Here is a 17,862-nt window from a genome sequence, read left to right as displayed (position 1 = left end):
TCTTTGCAGAAAGCTTCCTTATCTGTAGGAAAAAGAAGTAAACGGTCCATGCACTAGAACAGAAACACATCTGAGCAGATAATCTCACACTAACTTCTCAGGATCTAAATTAAACAAGTGCATGCATACTTAAGTGCACACACACAGTCCCATGCGTGCACACGCACACATGCATGCACACGCACACACATTTCAACACCAAACTAAACCCGTTGCTGTTGAGTCGATTCCAACTCACGGTGACCCTATCAGACAGAGTAGAACTGCCCCATAGAGTTTCCAAAGAGCACCTGGTGGGTGTGAATTGCCAACCTTTTGGTTAGCAGCCGTAGCTCTTAACCACTATGCCACCAGGTTTTACACCTAATAAATAGTCATCTTTGAAAATGCTGGTATATTGGTTGCCATCTAGTCGATCCTGACTCATAGCAACCCTATAGGACAGAGTAGAACTGCCTCATATGGTTTCCAAAGGGCACCCGGTGGATTGGAACTGGCAACCTTTTGGTTAGCAGTTGTAGCACTTAACCACTATGCCACCAGGGTTTTCACCTCCAAAAAAGCACTAATTAACTCTACTGACAGCTAAAACCGAGACAATTTACTCTTTCCATAAACATGCAAATATTTAAATTTAATGTCATTAGCAATGAAAATTTGGAAACAGCAATCAAAATAATTTAGGAAAGTTTTAACCATGTTACTATTGGTGATTAATCATACTAATATTTAAGATATCATTCCTATTTTTTTATTGTTAGGTTGAATTTTTTCTACAAACAGCTATGACCATTCCATGAGAGAAATGACATACGAGAGGAATGCTTTCACACAAGTATCGGTATACAGTGAGAGGAGGATTCAGATGACTTGAAAATCTCACAAATCGTTTTATCCAATTTCTACGTTCGTAACAGACGGAAATGAACTGAAAATTAGGAAATATGGGTTTTACTCTATTTCTGCTAACTAAGAAAGTCATTGAGTCTATTAAACTTGTCCCTATGGGTGACTAGTATTAGGTAAGATTATCACTATAGCAGAGACCTGGTGGCATGGTGGTTAAAGAGCTACAGCTGCTAACCAAAAGGAGAACAGTTCGAGTCCACCAGCTGCTCTTTAGAAACCCTATGGGTCAGTTCTACTCTGTCCTATAGGGTCACTATGAGTTGGAATCGACTCGACGACAATGGGTTTCTCTATAGCAGAGGTCACACAAGACTGTTCACTGGTACAGGATTTGTTAAAGAAGCAGAATGTCTATAATCAACTCTCATTGACTAAAATGATTTGTTATATTATTCCCAAATACGGAACTTTATAATTAAAATTTTAAAAGTGTGTCAAGTTTCCGAGTGTTGCTCATTTACATGCATAAGATCCTACTAGTTTTTCCTTTATGTTAACCCTTTTAAAGACAAAAATAACTTTGTTCTGAGAAGAATACAGCTAACTGTGCCTCATCACTTAAAATAAGTAAGTAAACTGCATTTTGTACACCTGAGTAGATTTCAATATAAAGGTTCAAATACAATAATATCACATAAAAGTAAGTTTGACTAGTAAAGAATGTCTGCCTTGAGCATTATGCTCTTTTAAGGTCTATCTATATGGGATTAACTTTACAACATTAACTCTAAAGATTAGATAGGAACCTAGGGGGTGAGTTTATGTTAGTCGGGGGAGGGACAACTCAGAAAAGGAAGGTGAGAATGGTTGCACAACTTGAAAAATGTAATCAATGTCACTGAATTGTACATGTAGAAACTGTTGAACTGGTGTATGTTCTGTTGTGTATATTCTGAATAACAACAAATTGTATTTTAAAAAGTTTGGCTTTATCATCATGTAAAGTAAGTCATTATTGCTACTCTAATAATGAACCTCATCCGGGCCAAGAAAATACTAATAAATTGTTGGATTAGTTATCTTCTGGAAAATTGTCTATATAACTATATTCTGAATTGATTACAAAGTTGAATAAATATTCCCACTTGCATAATGTACAAATAATCTTATTTGATATTCCTAATTTCCTTATTTGCTTTAAGGTAACTTCATTATAACCTTCATCATATTACTCTTCAAGTGTACCCTGGAATCAGCACAGTATGTTACACTTTGATTTTTGTAGAGGGACTTGTAGTTAATGTATAATACAATAACTTCCAATTTTTTAAGCTATGGCCAATTTTCATAAATAATTTATATGATATTTAACCAAAGTTGATATATATTTTCTTAATTTTACAAACATGGAAGCTACAGGAATTATTGATGTTTATTATTCTGCTTACAAATTCTTAGTTATCCTTCCAATTCCATTTCTTGACCAAGTCAATAAAATGCTTATTTAAAATTTGAGGACAGGTGCAAAAATAAGTAAAATTTCTAGGAGATTATTTTTATATAACTGTATATTGGAAATAATACTATATTATTTCACTATTTTTAAAAAAAAAAAAAACTATTGCCATCGAGTTGATTCTGACTCATAGCAACTCTATAGGGCAGTGCAGAACTGCCCCATAGGGTTTCCAAGGAGCAGCTCGTAGATTCAAACTGCCCACCTCTTACATGTTAGCAGCCAAATGTTTAACCACTGTGCAACCAGGCTCTTGTATATATACATGTATATATACGTATATCTACATATATATATATATGCACACATACACACATTTTAAATATATTTGTTCTTTTTCCTTGATGCATGATAATCAACTAACTACAAGAAAGCTAGAATTTATTCTTTAGTTTTCCTTTCTGAATAATATTGAGTAACTTTTTATCAAATGTCATTTCTTATTATTACTGAATTTCTTAGCAATTTTTCTTAGAAAAAGAATGTGGAAAAACAGCTGAAAGTGTTATATTCCTCATTTAATTTCTATCATTAAGCCATAACTACTTCTGAAATTTTTAGAACACTGGCTATAACAGACCATTTAGGCTAAGTCTCCTTAAAATACCTCTTGATGTACACACACAGTATAGTGAGATATTTATTTAATTGTCTATAATGAGGTAATTAAAAATTTAACTCAATTCAACATACCTCATTAAAATCCACTCTGAATCAGGAACTCTACTAGGTACTAGTCAGTATAGGGGATGAATTTCCAAAAAATCCCTTCTTTCTCAAAGGAGATCAAAGTTTATGAGGAATTTTTTGCAAATCCAAAAATATTTGGGGGTAACGGATAGATGGATATATAATATACGTTATTTTCTTCTAAAGTTGTTTTTATATTAAAATCAGAGGAAAACTGTTTAAGAGAAATTGGAGAAAAACCATAATACAACATCTTCCATCATAACACGAATATTCTCAGCATTTTTGTTTTTACCTGCATGCTTAGTTGTTCATACAGTTCATAAATGGTTTTGTGCCTAGGTTTCCATTAATAAATCCAATGTAACTTTTTGCATTATTGTATCATTAAACCATTTTATAGTGAAGAAGAACCCACAAAGTGGAAAACTAATTTACAATTATACATCTGTTGCACCATTGCATGCCGTTGAGTCTATTCCAACTCATAGAGACCCTATATGGAAGAATTTCTGTCACTATCACATTACATTGAAAACCTTCTTTCAAATTTTGAGTTGCATATTTATGAAAGAGTCCCAAGAGTGGGATTTCTGAAGCAAACAGAAAATTTTAATGTCTTTTGATGCCTATGTTAAATTTCTTTCTAAATAATTTGTTATTAATATATTTTTCAAGTCTTCCCAATAATAAGTATTAACATAAAATTCCTTTTCAGTTTTATTGTGATGTACAGTATCTATTTGGTTTATATACTTGCTTTCAAATAAAAACAGTGTCCTGAATTATTTGCTTTGTAATATGATAATGTGTTAATTCACTTAAAGCATTATTAGAACGCTAAGATATTTACAATGTAAATAGAATCTATCTATTAAAATGGAAACTTTTTTATTGCGCTTTAGATGAAGGTTTACAGAGCAAATTAGTTTCTCATTAAACAATTAATACACATATTATTTTGCGACATCGGTTGCCAACCCCATGACCTGACAGCACGCTCCAGTTCTTGACCTTGGGTTCCCCATTACCAGCTTTTCTGTCTCCTCCTGCCCAAAACGAGTTAGTCTCCTTTTGTTTTATAGGCCTGTCTAATCTCTGGCTGAACGTTGAACCTCAGGAGTGACTTCAGTACTGAGTTAAAAGGATGTTTGGGGGCCATACTCTTGGGCTTTCTCCAGCATCTGTCAGACCAGTAAGTCTGGATTTTTTTGTAAGTTAGAATTTTGTTCTACATTTATCTGCAGCTCTATCCAGGATATTCTATTGTGATCCCTGTCAGAGCAGTTGGTGGTGGTAGCTTGGCACCATCTAACTGTGCTGGTGTGGTGCAGGCCGTGGTAGTTGTGGTCCATTAGTTAAAATGAAAACTCTTTTGTAAATTATGATTTTGTGTTATTATCATAATTAGAACAATCATAATTATCACTTAAGTCCTTATTTGTTACTATCTCTTGATAGTAATATTCCAGCTTTTTATTACAAACATAATGTTTTTATCTTTCTCTTTCCTGAGGAAACATCTTCCTCACTAACAGAAATTCCCAGAAAATTGAGTGTAAAATAGGTCCATTTACTCATCCAAAGCCACAGTACTTTAAATAATGAACCTGGCAAACTGCCAAAACTTTTCGATGCATTGAGAAGTAAACACTGAAAATTTATACATAATGATATCTATTTTGGACTTTACAAAACCATAATCTAGTGAAGAAGTGAAATATATCTGTTGTTTTTCAGGTCTTAAAGATGCTGAATGTGGCACATAATGAATGCCATTTGCAAAAGGTGAGATCAGCTCTTATGATTTATAAAATGTGTGAAGCAAGACAAATTGAGGTTTAAATACTTTGTGATATTGAGCAATTTACTTAATTCTTCAGCTTCTTCATCAGACCAATGAATATAGCAATTAGAATATCACAGATGTGATGTTTTTATTAAAAGAAATAATGCATGCCTGCATAATAAGTTCTCAAAAATGGCAGCTATAATATGAGAGTTTGGTGTATAACTCCTGCCCCCCTTGAACTTCATTGTTCAGTTTACTTACCTTAACTACCTACTCACCATCAAACAGTCTAGGCTAGACACTTTATGAAGTATTGTCACCTAACTGATTGATGAATACAGAAAACAGACAAAAGGAGACTCTTTCCTAAGATGATTTCTACCAGTGAATATGATTTACATGGAAATTAGCTATTATGGTTTAAAGTACTCACCAAAGTACTCAGTTATTTTACAAAGCATAGCTACATAGAGGTAAGAATAAAGATTTTATACTCTCACATGCTTGAGAACATCATCTATATATGCTTTAATGTCTGTATTAAAAGAATTAAAGAAGCATACCTTATATTCCAAGAGTATAGTTCTGACGATACAAAATAACTAGTACCTTCATGGTGGTACAATGGTTAAGAACTCGGCTGCTAACGAAAAGGTTGGCAGTCCAAATCCACCAGCCACTCCTTGGAGAGCCTGTGGAGTAGTTCTACGCTGTCCTATAGGATCATTATCATCTGGAATGTTTTTTCTAGCGGAAAACATCAGAAAGTGGATTGCATGTTTAAATACGCTGTTGTTAATTGCTGTGGAGTTGATTTCAACTCATGGCAACCCCATGTGTGTCAGAGTAGAACTGTGCTGTGTAGGGTTTTCAAGGCTGTAATCTTTCAGCCCACCACGAGTCTGTCAGTTTGTCAGGACTGGAGGAAGACTCATTAACAACTTGTGATACGCAGATGACACAACATTGCTTGCTAAAAGTGAAGAGGACTTGAAGCACTTACTGATGAAAATCAAAGACAACAGCCTTCAGGATGGATTACACCTCAACATAAACAAAACAAAAATCCTCACAACTGAATCAATAAATGACATCATGGTAAACAGAGAAAAGACTGAAGTTGTCAGGGTTTTATTTTACTTGGATCCACAATCAACCTGAACATTCAATGAACTGACAGTAGAACGAATAAATCTGTCTTGGAAGGAGTACAGCCAGAATGCTCAGTAAAAGCAAGGATGGCAAGACTTTATCTCACATACTTTGGACAGGTTGTCAGCAGGGACCAGCCCCTGGAGAAGGACATCATGCTTGGTAAAGCAGAGTGTCAGCAAAAAAGAGGAAGACCCTCAACGAGATGGACTGACACAGTGGCTGCAACAAGGGGCTTGAGCACAAAAACAACTGTGAGAATGACACAGGACTGGGTAGTATTTCGTTTTGTTGTACATAAGGTTACTGTGAGTCAGAACTGACTTGATGGCACCTAATGACATCAACAACGACCTTTCACAAGCAGGTCACCAGGCCTTTCTTCTGAGGCACCCTTGGGTCAATTCAAACGCTTGAAATAGTACTTGAGTTTAACCTTTCGGCTAGTACTTGAGCATTTAACCATTTATCTACACAGGAACTCCTATAAGTATGCTATCCAAACTTAAAAGTTTTGGGCATCTTTGAATTTAATCATACTTTGTAGGCACCATATGTAGTCTTCAAAGAATTTTTTAAAAAGAATTACTAAATAAAATTTACGACTAAATTTAAAAAATATGAATAATTAATATGACACAACTTATTCACTTCATAATCTCACTTTTATAAGTATTTAGATGATTCTAAGGTAATAGTCATATCTCTATCTCACCATTGCTTCATCTAAAACTCATAAAATATATAATTATAAAAAGTGAAGTCTAAGAAAGGCTTCCTTTCATTAAAACTTTCTTTAAATAACATAAGTCTTAAATGAGTGCCAGGAAAAAAATTTAGAAGGTAATTAAATCAGCTGAAATCTGGGTGAATGGAAGAGAACAAGGGAGTCGAGTTCCATTTATTTTGAATGTACTTTTGTGTATGACTTGGACCTCAATGGAGTTTGTGAACCATTAACTTCAATTACGCTGAAAACCCCAAACAAACCCTGGACGTTGTAAATCTCATTAATTTTAAACACATGGGGACTGGAATAAATGGACTTTGAATTAACTCAATCCAAATTACCTAATATTAAAACGTAATTGGAAATCAGTTGCTTTAAATTGCTTGCCATGTTGAAAAGCAGAACAGATTGCTATGAAAAGGTTATTTCAATTTCACCTATTTTGAAGTTTCAGAATGATACTTTTATAAAGAAGTGATTCTGACACCGAGAAAATAGGGTACCACACTGGTGTTTCCATACATTTTGCTTACAATTTTAAAACTTTTGACCAAATTTCAGCTCCTTCAAAGAGAAATTTTACTTTGAGTGGGTTGAACTAAACATTAAATTCCAAATACATGCAGAACAACCATTAAATATGTCTGATAATGTATAACCTGTAATAAAAGCAGCATTTCTGTATTTCCGGGTTTTTTACAATAATCATTTCTACAGAGATGAGGTGAAGCAATTTAATTTTAATATCGGCCTAATGATATGAATGAATGAAAATACAATGATAATAATAAGTATGTTGCTCAATAATAGTAAGAATGAAAGATACTTTGCTAAAATGAGAATAGATCAAAAGCAAAGATTAATTATTTTGAAAAAATCTGCTACATTTTAGAAGTCTGGCAGCAACCTATTCACTTGTAAAGAGGGAAGTCACTGAAAATACAATTACAATGATTTTTGTGTTTGTACCAGCCTTTATAATAGTTGATTATGTTTTATACAACATCTAGGTGTGTGGGAACTACTTTTTATCAGGACTCCTCTTATGAACATCCTCATTTTAACTAATAAAGTGTTAAACCTAGGATAGATGGTCAAGCATTCTATGTTCCTCCAAATTACACCTACAGAAAGCTATAAAGATGAGATAAAATACCATTTCAACCAGCCTGACTTGAAAATCTGTGACATACACACTGCTGTCGTTGTTAGTGGCCATTGAGTCAGTCCCCGACACGTGGGGACCCCATGCACAATGGGATTGGACTTTGTGATCCAGAGGATTTTCACTGTCTGGTTTCCAGGAGGAGATTGCCTAGTCTGTCTCGGTCTAGAAGCTCCACTGAAACTCGATTACGTCACAGTAACACATAAGCCTCCAGTGTTGCATGGGTGGTAGATGAGCTTGAGATACCTTGGCAGGGAATCGAACCCAGGTCTCCCGCATGGAAGAGGAGAATTCTACCACGGAACAACCAAGAAGGCCCTCAATACATACATGCAGCAGGTACATATTCATACCTGAGAAGAAATGTGCTTTGAAGCCCTTCTTGGATACAGTATTGTCAGATTTAAATTCAATTCTCATGTTATTGAATTGTGATGTGATCACTTCAGGCACTTCGGCACCACAGAATTTGCCGTGCAATTTAGACTCAGAGGAAAGGCCACTCCATATCTCCACATAATCATATTTGCAAACCTATAAAAGAAATGGTTATTGTAGTCACCAGATCTGAGAATACCAGATGATTGACATTTAGTTTTGAAAAATGTATCATGCTTTTTCCTTCTTCTATGGCTATCAAACTGGAATTGACAGGTATAACAACAATAGTGACAAAAAAAAAAAAACCAAGGAAGTTGTTCAAACATGAGGCAGAGGCATGGAAAAAAAAAAAAGCTAGAGAAGAATTTTGCTTTAAATATCTCCAAGAAATATGTATGCAAATACATACTTGTATGTATTTATAGCATGTACATCTTTCCAAAAATTACAAAAAGCAAAAGAGATATTTGTTGAGGTGATGGTTTCTGATTGTCACAAGGAAAGCCAAGCTTACTTTCATTTTATTTCTTTAATTTTTAGATTTTCGCTAGGAACTATGAAACTACTTTTCAGGTACTGTTTCAATTAATGCTCACAAAGAGTTGCATAACTTTGGTACATTTAGTCTATGAAACAACCGTAAGCAACAGTAATAATCCCCTCCATTGTAGAGAAAAACAACTGAGGTTCAGAAATGTTTATATAATTTGTCAGAAATCACACTTTCCCGACGTGGAAGGGCAATGATTAAGAGGAATGGAGTCTGGCATAGTCCAATACTGTCTCTCCCGAACGCTACATTCTCATCAGAATGGCACCATTAGTAACTTTCAAAGTGAAAGACAGACACTGGTAGACAATAAAAAGGATCATTGGTCTTTCAAACTTATTAAAAGCACAGATAGTTCTTAATTTCTTTGAATTGCTAGGAACTGTGGAGTTACTCTGTAGGCTTGCTGCAATCCAAACAAACAGGCTCTGTATTCAATGGAATGAGACAGGCGTTTATACCAAAATGATGCAGACGCATTCTGATTTATATGTAATTTACCAACAACACCAAAATGGAAGAAGCAAAGTGAATGCCAGGTATTCTTAAGTAATTTTATGGCCACCAACAGATGTTTCCATAATACACTTTTCCAAAGTTCCTATAGGGCACATTTTAAAGAACACATCTTGCATGAATGACCTTATTACCTAAATGTGTAATTAGCAAAGTTTAACAATGCACGTGATTAAACCCTGGGGCATGAGCTGTATTTTGCAACATGTCAACTCAAATTACTGGTTCTTGTGATATTAATTAGGTGGTAAATAAGCAAAATGTTTTAGGAAAAATGAAATAATTTTTCTATCTACTTTGTTATAACTGCAATTTTGGTTTAGGGAAGGTTTTAACATAATACAGGAGAATGCCCTAAGGCTAAGTTGTCCGCCATTGACTTTTCTTTCAGATGTCAATATAATTAACAAAATAAAGCAGTTTAAACCTTAATCTGGTATTCTATAAGTCACGTTTTTGCTCAGAAATTTTAAGCAACTATCAAACTATGAAAATACACCAAATACAGCCTTCCATACAGTAACAGCATAGTAAATTAAAGAATTCTGGGATACATTACAGTTTGTAAGGGACCCTTGTATGAATGAGGACCACTAATATGAGAACTAAGATATGTCTGACCCAAGCCATGGTATTTTCAATAGTTAATCATATTTAGAAGTTGTGAATCATGTTCATTTAAAAATAAACACAGAAAAAGTTGTTGGAAGAAATGATAGAAAAGGAATTAGAATAAAGAAAATAAAAGAAAGAAGGAAAGCTAAAACAAAACAAATACTTGTAGCTTTTTCTTTTTTTTTCTGGAATTAAACCAGCATTGACCATACAAACGACACATTCCCCAATGTTCTCAAGTCTAGACTTGGCATTCCATTTCAATTTGGTATGTGTGTACTAGCACATAGGCATTTTCAAATAAACGATTTCACTTGTTTAAAAGTGGTCACCTGACAGAAAATTGCATATTTCATGAAAGATAAAACTAATTGCATTTTTTATTGAAGTTAAAAAATCAGTCTTTCCTTTTATGAACCGTGAACACTTTTATAATAATAAACTACTTATATAATGAAAATATACCATTTCCATAAGTAAAATACACCAGCTTCACCCAAATGGATATTTTTGCTATGATTCAACCAGTGGATTTTGGTTTGTTTTTCCTGTAAAAGCCTATGTGACATAAAAAAAAAAAAAGACCCTAAATAATTCACAGTTCTTTAGTAAATCAAGAAAATAGTGTATATTAAATACAGTGAGAAAAAGCACCCTCTGGGTAATTTCAATCTCCCAGGAAGAGTCCAAAATACTATCCAATCCCAACAAAAATTGTAAGCAGTTTCAGAAATGAGTAGTAGACAAAAAAAAAAAAAAAAAAAAAAAATTCTACAACATCTATACTACTACAATTCTGAAATGCATTCATTTTTTTGTTTGCTTTTTAGTTTGCCTCTGGAATTACCAAAACACAATAGGAAAAAATTATATTTATTGTTCACTTACTTCATTGCCTTCTAATTCAAAAAACTCAAATTTCACAGAAATTCTATACTGGGTTGGTGCAACCACTTGCCATATGCAGTTTTTATTAGGAGGGTATTCCTTGGGCCAGCCCGGAGTGGTTATGGTGCCGTTAAGTTTGGTGAGAAGTCCTCCACAAGCCGCTAGAAGGAAAGAAAAGAAAAAAGATTCCCTCATTAAGAAAATCACACCCGCTCAATACCTTTCCATCGATCCCCAAACATCTTAGCATTACATTTCAACCATCTTCTGGATTTGCAAACGCAGAAAGTTGCAGTCTCTGAGTTCTCTTTCATAGCTCTTTATCCTTTAATGTAACTATTTTCATTACCTAATCCAATTTGTGTGGGAAAAAGATGTGGCAGTGTGCTTCCATAAAGATTTATAGCCTTGGAAACCCTATGTCCTATAGGCTGCTATGAGTCAAAATCAACTTGACGGCAATGGGTTTCATCCAATTTATAACGGGTTAGTTTGTAGTTTATGTGATAAGCAAATTACCACTGTACTGCGGCTTTTTAGATCAGTTTAAAGTTTGGCAATACAAAGAAAAGTGGGTCTCAGTTTTATATTTTAAATGGCTATATAATAGCTACACTATAGGGTTGTTGTGGAAATTAACGAAAATATATACGTAAAGCACAATATAGTCTGAAAAAAAAAAATAAGAAGACCCAAATCGATTGTTTATTTATTCAAACTCTTCTTTCAAAGACATTCAAGTCTTCGTTACCTTAGCTAGCAGGTAATATACAGTATGTTTGCTATTCCAAAAAACACTTGAGAAACTGGTTTGAATTTTTCTCCCTTTTCAATATAATATAGATAAAAGAGATAATACCTATGTTTCTGTACTTAGGGAAGATTCTAATTAATGGTAAAATTAGCAAACTGAGAGTATCTAAAATCAAGCCAAGCAAAAATCACATATACTGTACATAATTAATAATTCCTAGAGATTAGAGGTAGCTAGTGTTTTTATTTTAACCGCCTTTATATGTATATATGAATACATATGTGTTCATATACATTATATTGCCTCATTTATAAGTATAATAAAAATAATATCAGTACTTTTAATTTTTGGTAAATTAAAATAAAGTAAAATATTTTTTTCTAGAAGCTACACATAAATAATGGCTTTGTTACTTTATACTTGTCTGGCATACAATGTCTTCTTTCAAAAAAATACTCTATTGTCTTCATAACTGTGTCTATTTCATTCGAGCATAGGGAGAGGATTAGTAGTTTAATAGGTAGGATGGAGGCTTTTAAAAACCAAACAGAAGGGTTCTACTTTTAAGAAGAAACATGGAGTCTCTGATTTTTTTTTTAATAGGTCACCAATAGGTGTGCCAGTTACCCATGAATCAAATAATTTCCCCACCTTCACCATCTATTATCCCCCCATTACAGATACAGCAGAGAACATGGTGGTAATTTTCAGGGAGCTCACGTTTCAGTGAGAGAGATCAAACTACTAAATACATAAATATAAATAATTTAAATGGCTACAAGTTCTACGGCAATTAATTCGGCAGAAATTTTAAGAGACAAATAAGGGAGGAACAGGCTGGATGCAGGAAGATCACCTAATTTGTGTTGTTCATCGTTTGAGGGAGAAGACTGTAATAAATAGGGTGGAGGCAGGGGAAATGGAAAAAAGCCAGCTTTAAATTCTGAAGGAAGAGATCATAGGGCATAGTAACAAAATGTAATGTGAGACAGTCTCGTAATGTAAACAGGAAATGTAGGTAAACATGACAAAATGCTGTTTAATTAACCATTTATTCATACAACATATATTTAGCTCCTGCTTTTTCTCTGACCGTGCTAGATGCTGGAGATAAAAAGATGTGTCAAATTCAGGTCCTCTCCCTTCAATAAAGCAGATGTGCCCATAAACTACGCTAAGAAAAAGATAAAAATAAATGATGGATGGTTAAATGGATATGCAGGGGGCTAGATATTGACAGAGATAGAAATAGATACACAAAATCCAGTGCTATTGAGTTGATTCCAACTCATACAGACCTTATAAGACAGAGTAGACCTGCCCCATAGGGTTTCCAAAGGCTATAATCTTGACAGAAGTAGTAGGTTGCCACATCTTTCTCCCTCAGAGCAGCTGGTGGGTTCGAACCACTGACCTTCCAGTTAACAGCCGAACTGTTAATCACTACACAACTAGGACTCCTTATAAATAGATATATTTATTTCTATATATCTGATAATTTGAAAGGTTGGAGGTTGGAGTCCACCCAGAGGCATCTCAGAAGAAAGGGCTGGTGATATAATTTCAAAAAATTAGCCATTGAAAACCCCATGGAGAACAGTTCTACTCTGACACACACAGGGTTGCATGAGTTGTAATCGACTCGATGGTAACACACACACACACACACACACACACGCACAAAGTGCCCTGTTAACCAAAGGAGGAAAGGACTGATTCTATAACAGGGATCCAAGCAAGGTCTCACATTGACTGTGACTATGAATTGAGTCTTACTAGATGAGGAAAGAGGCTATTATAGGAGAAACGGAAAAAAGAGGGAGAGAGAATGAGAACACACCAAGGAAAGAAACGGGGAAGGGAACATCCAAGCAGGGAAGGACGTGAGCAAATAGTACCTTCACAGCTCCTTTTATCAGGTCCCAGTTCGTAGCCAGGCTCACAGGCGCACTGGTAACTGCCCAGGGTGTTCAGACACCGTTGCTCACAGCCTCCACGATCAGGTTTGGCACACTCGTCTTCCTCTATAAAGAAGGGGATAGTCACAGAACTAGAGTATCTTGTTTTTAAATATTGGGACTTTTTTTCCTTTAATTTATTTAAAGATGACGTTTAGTAGCTTTGAATGAAACTGGAACAATTGACTTTTTCATTAAAGAAGCAGCAGCAATTTATAAGCCCTTTTTTTATAAATGGTGTACACAAATTCTGTTGCCGCCAACTAAGAATTGCATAAAAATGAAGAGAAAGACTAGAAACCTGTGGCATGGCTAAATGAAAATCACCTGATCATGGATACAGTGTGTGATTTTTTTTTTTTTGTCTGAATTCTTGGTCAAACAGAGATTAGTAAAACCCAGATATTTTTCGGAATGTAATAGAAAAACATACTGAAAAACCATAACTTCACTTGCTAATTCATAGTCTAGTTTACCAGATATTTCCTGAAAAATGCTCTAAGGAAATGTCATTATTAAGAAATATATTGTTGTAAATATAATTTAAAAAAATTAAAAGGATTCAATGTCTCTTGTATATACATTTCGATCCAGAAAATATAATAATACCATGTTTAGGGTCGCTATGAATCAGAACTGACTCAATGGCACCTAACAACAACATGTTTCTTATAACTATATAACAACAAACCCACTGCCGTCGAGTCGGTTCCGACTCATAGCGACCGTATAGGACGGAGTAGAACTGCCCCATAGAGTTTCCAAGGAGCACCTGGAGGATTTGAACTGCTGACCTCTTGGTTAGCAGCCGTAGCACTTAACCACTACACTACCAGGGTTTTACATATGGTATTTTAATTGTAAATAAGAACAGAAAAAAATATATGAAATACATATAAAAATATACAATTTTTAATGTATATGACATGGTACTCCATAATCACACTCTTCAGGAATAAACTAATGAGTGGGACAAATAGTAAACAATATCCTCTGAAGAAATGAAATAACGCATCTACAAAAGGCATTTTAATAGCCAAAATATGTAATTATCACATGAAATAATCTTGAGAGCATGTTTCTTTTACCGTGAAATACAGCACACAAAGAAAAGGTAAAACGTATAGTGTACATTTTAAAGAATACTTTTATCACATTAAAAAAAAAAGAAAACCACTGCCATTGAGTCTATTCTGACTCAAAGCGACGCTATAGGACAAAGGAGAACTGCCCCATAGGGTTCCCAAGGCTGTAATCTTTACGGAAGCAGACTGCCACATCTTTCTTCCATGGAGCTGCTGACATTTCAATTTGAAGCTGAACATTTTAACCTCTGCACCACCAGGGCTCCTTACTACTTATAGAATATATTTTAAAGAATAATTCTACTACCTATAATACTTTTACTACATATAGTGTTACTATATGTAGTAAAAGTACCAAAATACTCTGTTTTTCAATTCATATGGTCAATACTACGTAACTCTCCCAGTAAATCCACTGTACTTTAGATCATGAACATTTATCATTCTAAATTGTGACATGGCACAACTGAATACATTGTTCTTCTTATAACAATCAGTATAGAGGAAATTTTGTTTTCTCCTCCCTTAAAAAGTCTTACTCTACAATGACACACTTAATGTGCCTTAAAATAGCATTCTTTTTACCTCAGTAATAAATACCAAATAAGGAGCATGAACACCAACAAAAATTCAGTTATGCAGTTGAAATTAAAGGTGATAAGTAATAATTCTTTGTCAAAAAGACATTTTATGCATCAGAATATTCTGCTAAGGAGGCCATGAATTATTTACTTCTAAAGGGTCGGCAGTTCGAATCCACCAGGCGCTCCTTGGAAACTCTATGGGGCAGTTCTACTCTGTCCTGTAGGGTCGCTATGAGTCAGAATCGACTCGACGGCACTGGCTTTAGTTTTTTTGTTGTTGTTGTTTTAATGTAGCAGGGGGTCACTATTCTGTAAAGAGCGGTTTAGAAAATCTGTGATCTTGAAATAAACTAAAGAGCTACATATCAGTAAACTCTTTTCTGATTATGAATTCTTTATTAAATGCATGTATTGCAAATATTTTTTCCCTGTTTGCAAATTGCTTTTCATGTTTTGTTATTTTGAATCTTTGTTAAAAACAGGAGGTGGAAGAGTATCCTAATAGAGATCCAATTTGTTACAAGGTTCCATATTCTAGTGTTTTACTAATAACCTTTTTTCATCAAAAACCACCTAAATATCCTTATGAACAGTTCATTCTTCAACTTTCAATACTTTAGTTCTCCTCTACCTCAAACATAAATACCATCTTTAATCCCTGACGCAGAAAATCTCACACTTGTAAATTATTTCACATTTACCTTTAAAAAAAGTAGCAGCAAATCCGGCTTTGTTAACAGTTCCATCCGAAACAAACTTCATCCACAGGGTATTGGCAGTAGATCTTATATCTTCTGGTTTATCGTAACCACAAAAACGCCCTATCAGAGGGCTATTTTCGCTGGTTCCATCTCGAACTTCTAGGTAGTCATAGGCACAGTTGTCGTGTCTCTCAATCTGCAACAGTAGAAATAAGTAAGCATATATCAAATTTTTAGATAAAAATTTTTATAGAAAGATTACTCTGTATTCTCAGTGCCATAGTCAACCCCATAGTACTGACATGTTAATACAAAAGGAATACTTAGATGAAACAGGAGCATTTCCCATGACTGTACATAGGTGACAGCTGTAATGCACACAAATAAAGGATATATTATTCTGGAAGACAGGAAAAAACAAACAAACAAAAAGAACTCATGTGCCCACATCAGTCAGGACCAACAGACGTTAACTGCCTTAAAGAAAAAAAAAAAAAAAATGTAAAACACAAATAACAATTCTTTGGTAAACAGAGCTGAAGAAGATACACATATTCTAATTACCATAAAAAATCAGGGCCAGATATGGTTTAAACCAAAAACCAAACCTGTTGCCACCGAGCCGATTCTGCCTCACAGCAATACCAAAAGACAAAGTAGAACTGCCCCATATGGTATCCGATGAGCGGCTGGTGGATTCTCACTGCTGACCTTTTGGTCAGAAGCTGAACTTATCCACTGTGCCACTACGGTTTAAGCAATGTATAATTTGCTCTGAAACATCATTATAAAAATTAATCACAGTTCATGAATGGTACTATTATTTCATTCAAAGAGATACTGGACCCAGTTCCATTAACAAATACAGTACTATTTTAGATTATATCTCTCTTTTTGAAGAGAAAATCTGATAATAGAGGGTTACATTTCTTCCTAGACTATGAAATTCTTTAGCCATAATTAGCATAGATGTATGTAGAAAGACTACTATATTGTACAGTCAGCACTGGCTTCCCTTTCTCAAGGTAACATTGCCTGGTTTGGATAAACCCTTATACCTCAACACACTCCTGTTAACTCAACCTGGAGGAGCTCAACTGCTTTTCTTAACAACCAACTGCAAGTATTAGGTCAGATTATTGACCTCTGAAACTTTATGTAGAACCATATGTTCATGGACCTATGTTTTGTTTCTCAACTTCCATTAAAAAACAACACAGCCAAGGCAAGGTCATGGAAGCTTCATAGAGACATCCAAACTCCCTGAGGGACCAAATTACTGGGCTGAGGCCTGGGGACCATGGTCTCAGGGGACATCCAGTACAACTGGCATAACATAATTTATAAAGAAATGTTCTACTTTGGTAAGTAGAGTCTAGGGTCTTAAAAGCTTTTGAGTGGCCATCTAAGATACTCCACTGGTCCCTACCCTTCTGGAGCAAGGAAGAATGAAGAAAACCAAAGACACAAGGGAAAGATTAGTCCAAAGGACTAATGGACCACAACTACCACAGTCTTCACAAGACTAAGTCCAGCACAACTAGATGGTGCCCCCCTACCACCATCAACTTTTCTGACAGTACCCTGGTAAGGGGTCCCAGACAGAGCTGGAGAAAAATGCAGACCAAATTCTAACTCACACACACACACACACAAAAAAAAAACAGACTTACTGGTCTAACAGACACTGGAGAAACCCTCAGAGTATGGCCCCTGGACACACTTTTAACTCAGTACTCAAGTCACTCCTGAGATTCACCCTTTAGCCAAAGATTAGATAGGTCCCTAAGAAAAAAAAACAAGACTAAACAGGCATACAAATCCAGGGGCAAGAACTAGAAGGCAGGAGCAGACAGGAAAGCTGGTAATGGGGAATCCAAGGTAGAGAAGGGGAGAGTGTTGACAGGTCTCGGAGTTGGCAACCAAAGTCACA

General features: G+C 35.0%; 1 protein-coding gene across 5 annotated transcripts in view; it reads right to left on the bottom strand.

Moving 5' to 3' along the window:
- The window catches only part of TLL1 (tolloid like 1), a 253,182-nt gene that overhangs the window by 39,109 nt on the left and 196,211 nt on the right, over nt 1–17,862 (bottom strand). For all 5 annotated transcript variants that reach the window (XM_049864900.1, XM_049864901.1, XM_049864902.1 and 2 more), the window contains 4 exons: nt 15,930–16,125; nt 13,500–13,625; nt 10,848–11,008; nt 8,251–8,431 (listed from right to left, as the gene is read on the bottom strand). In XM_049864900.1, coding sequence (XP_049720857.1) covers nt 8,251–8,431; nt 10,848–11,008; nt 13,500–13,625; nt 15,930–16,125 — 664 coding nt within the window. The remainder of the gene's footprint in view (nt 1–8,250; nt 8,432–10,847; nt 11,009–13,499; nt 13,626–15,929; nt 16,126–17,862) is intronic.

Source organism: Elephas maximus, chromosome 21, assembly GCF_024166365.1.
Source record: "Elephas maximus indicus isolate mEleMax1 chromosome 21, mEleMax1 primary haplotype, whole genome shotgun sequence".
NCBI lineage: Eukaryota > Metazoa > Chordata > Mammalia > Proboscidea > Elephantidae > Elephas > Elephas maximus.
This window is presented reverse-complemented; position numbering and strand designations above follow the sequence as displayed.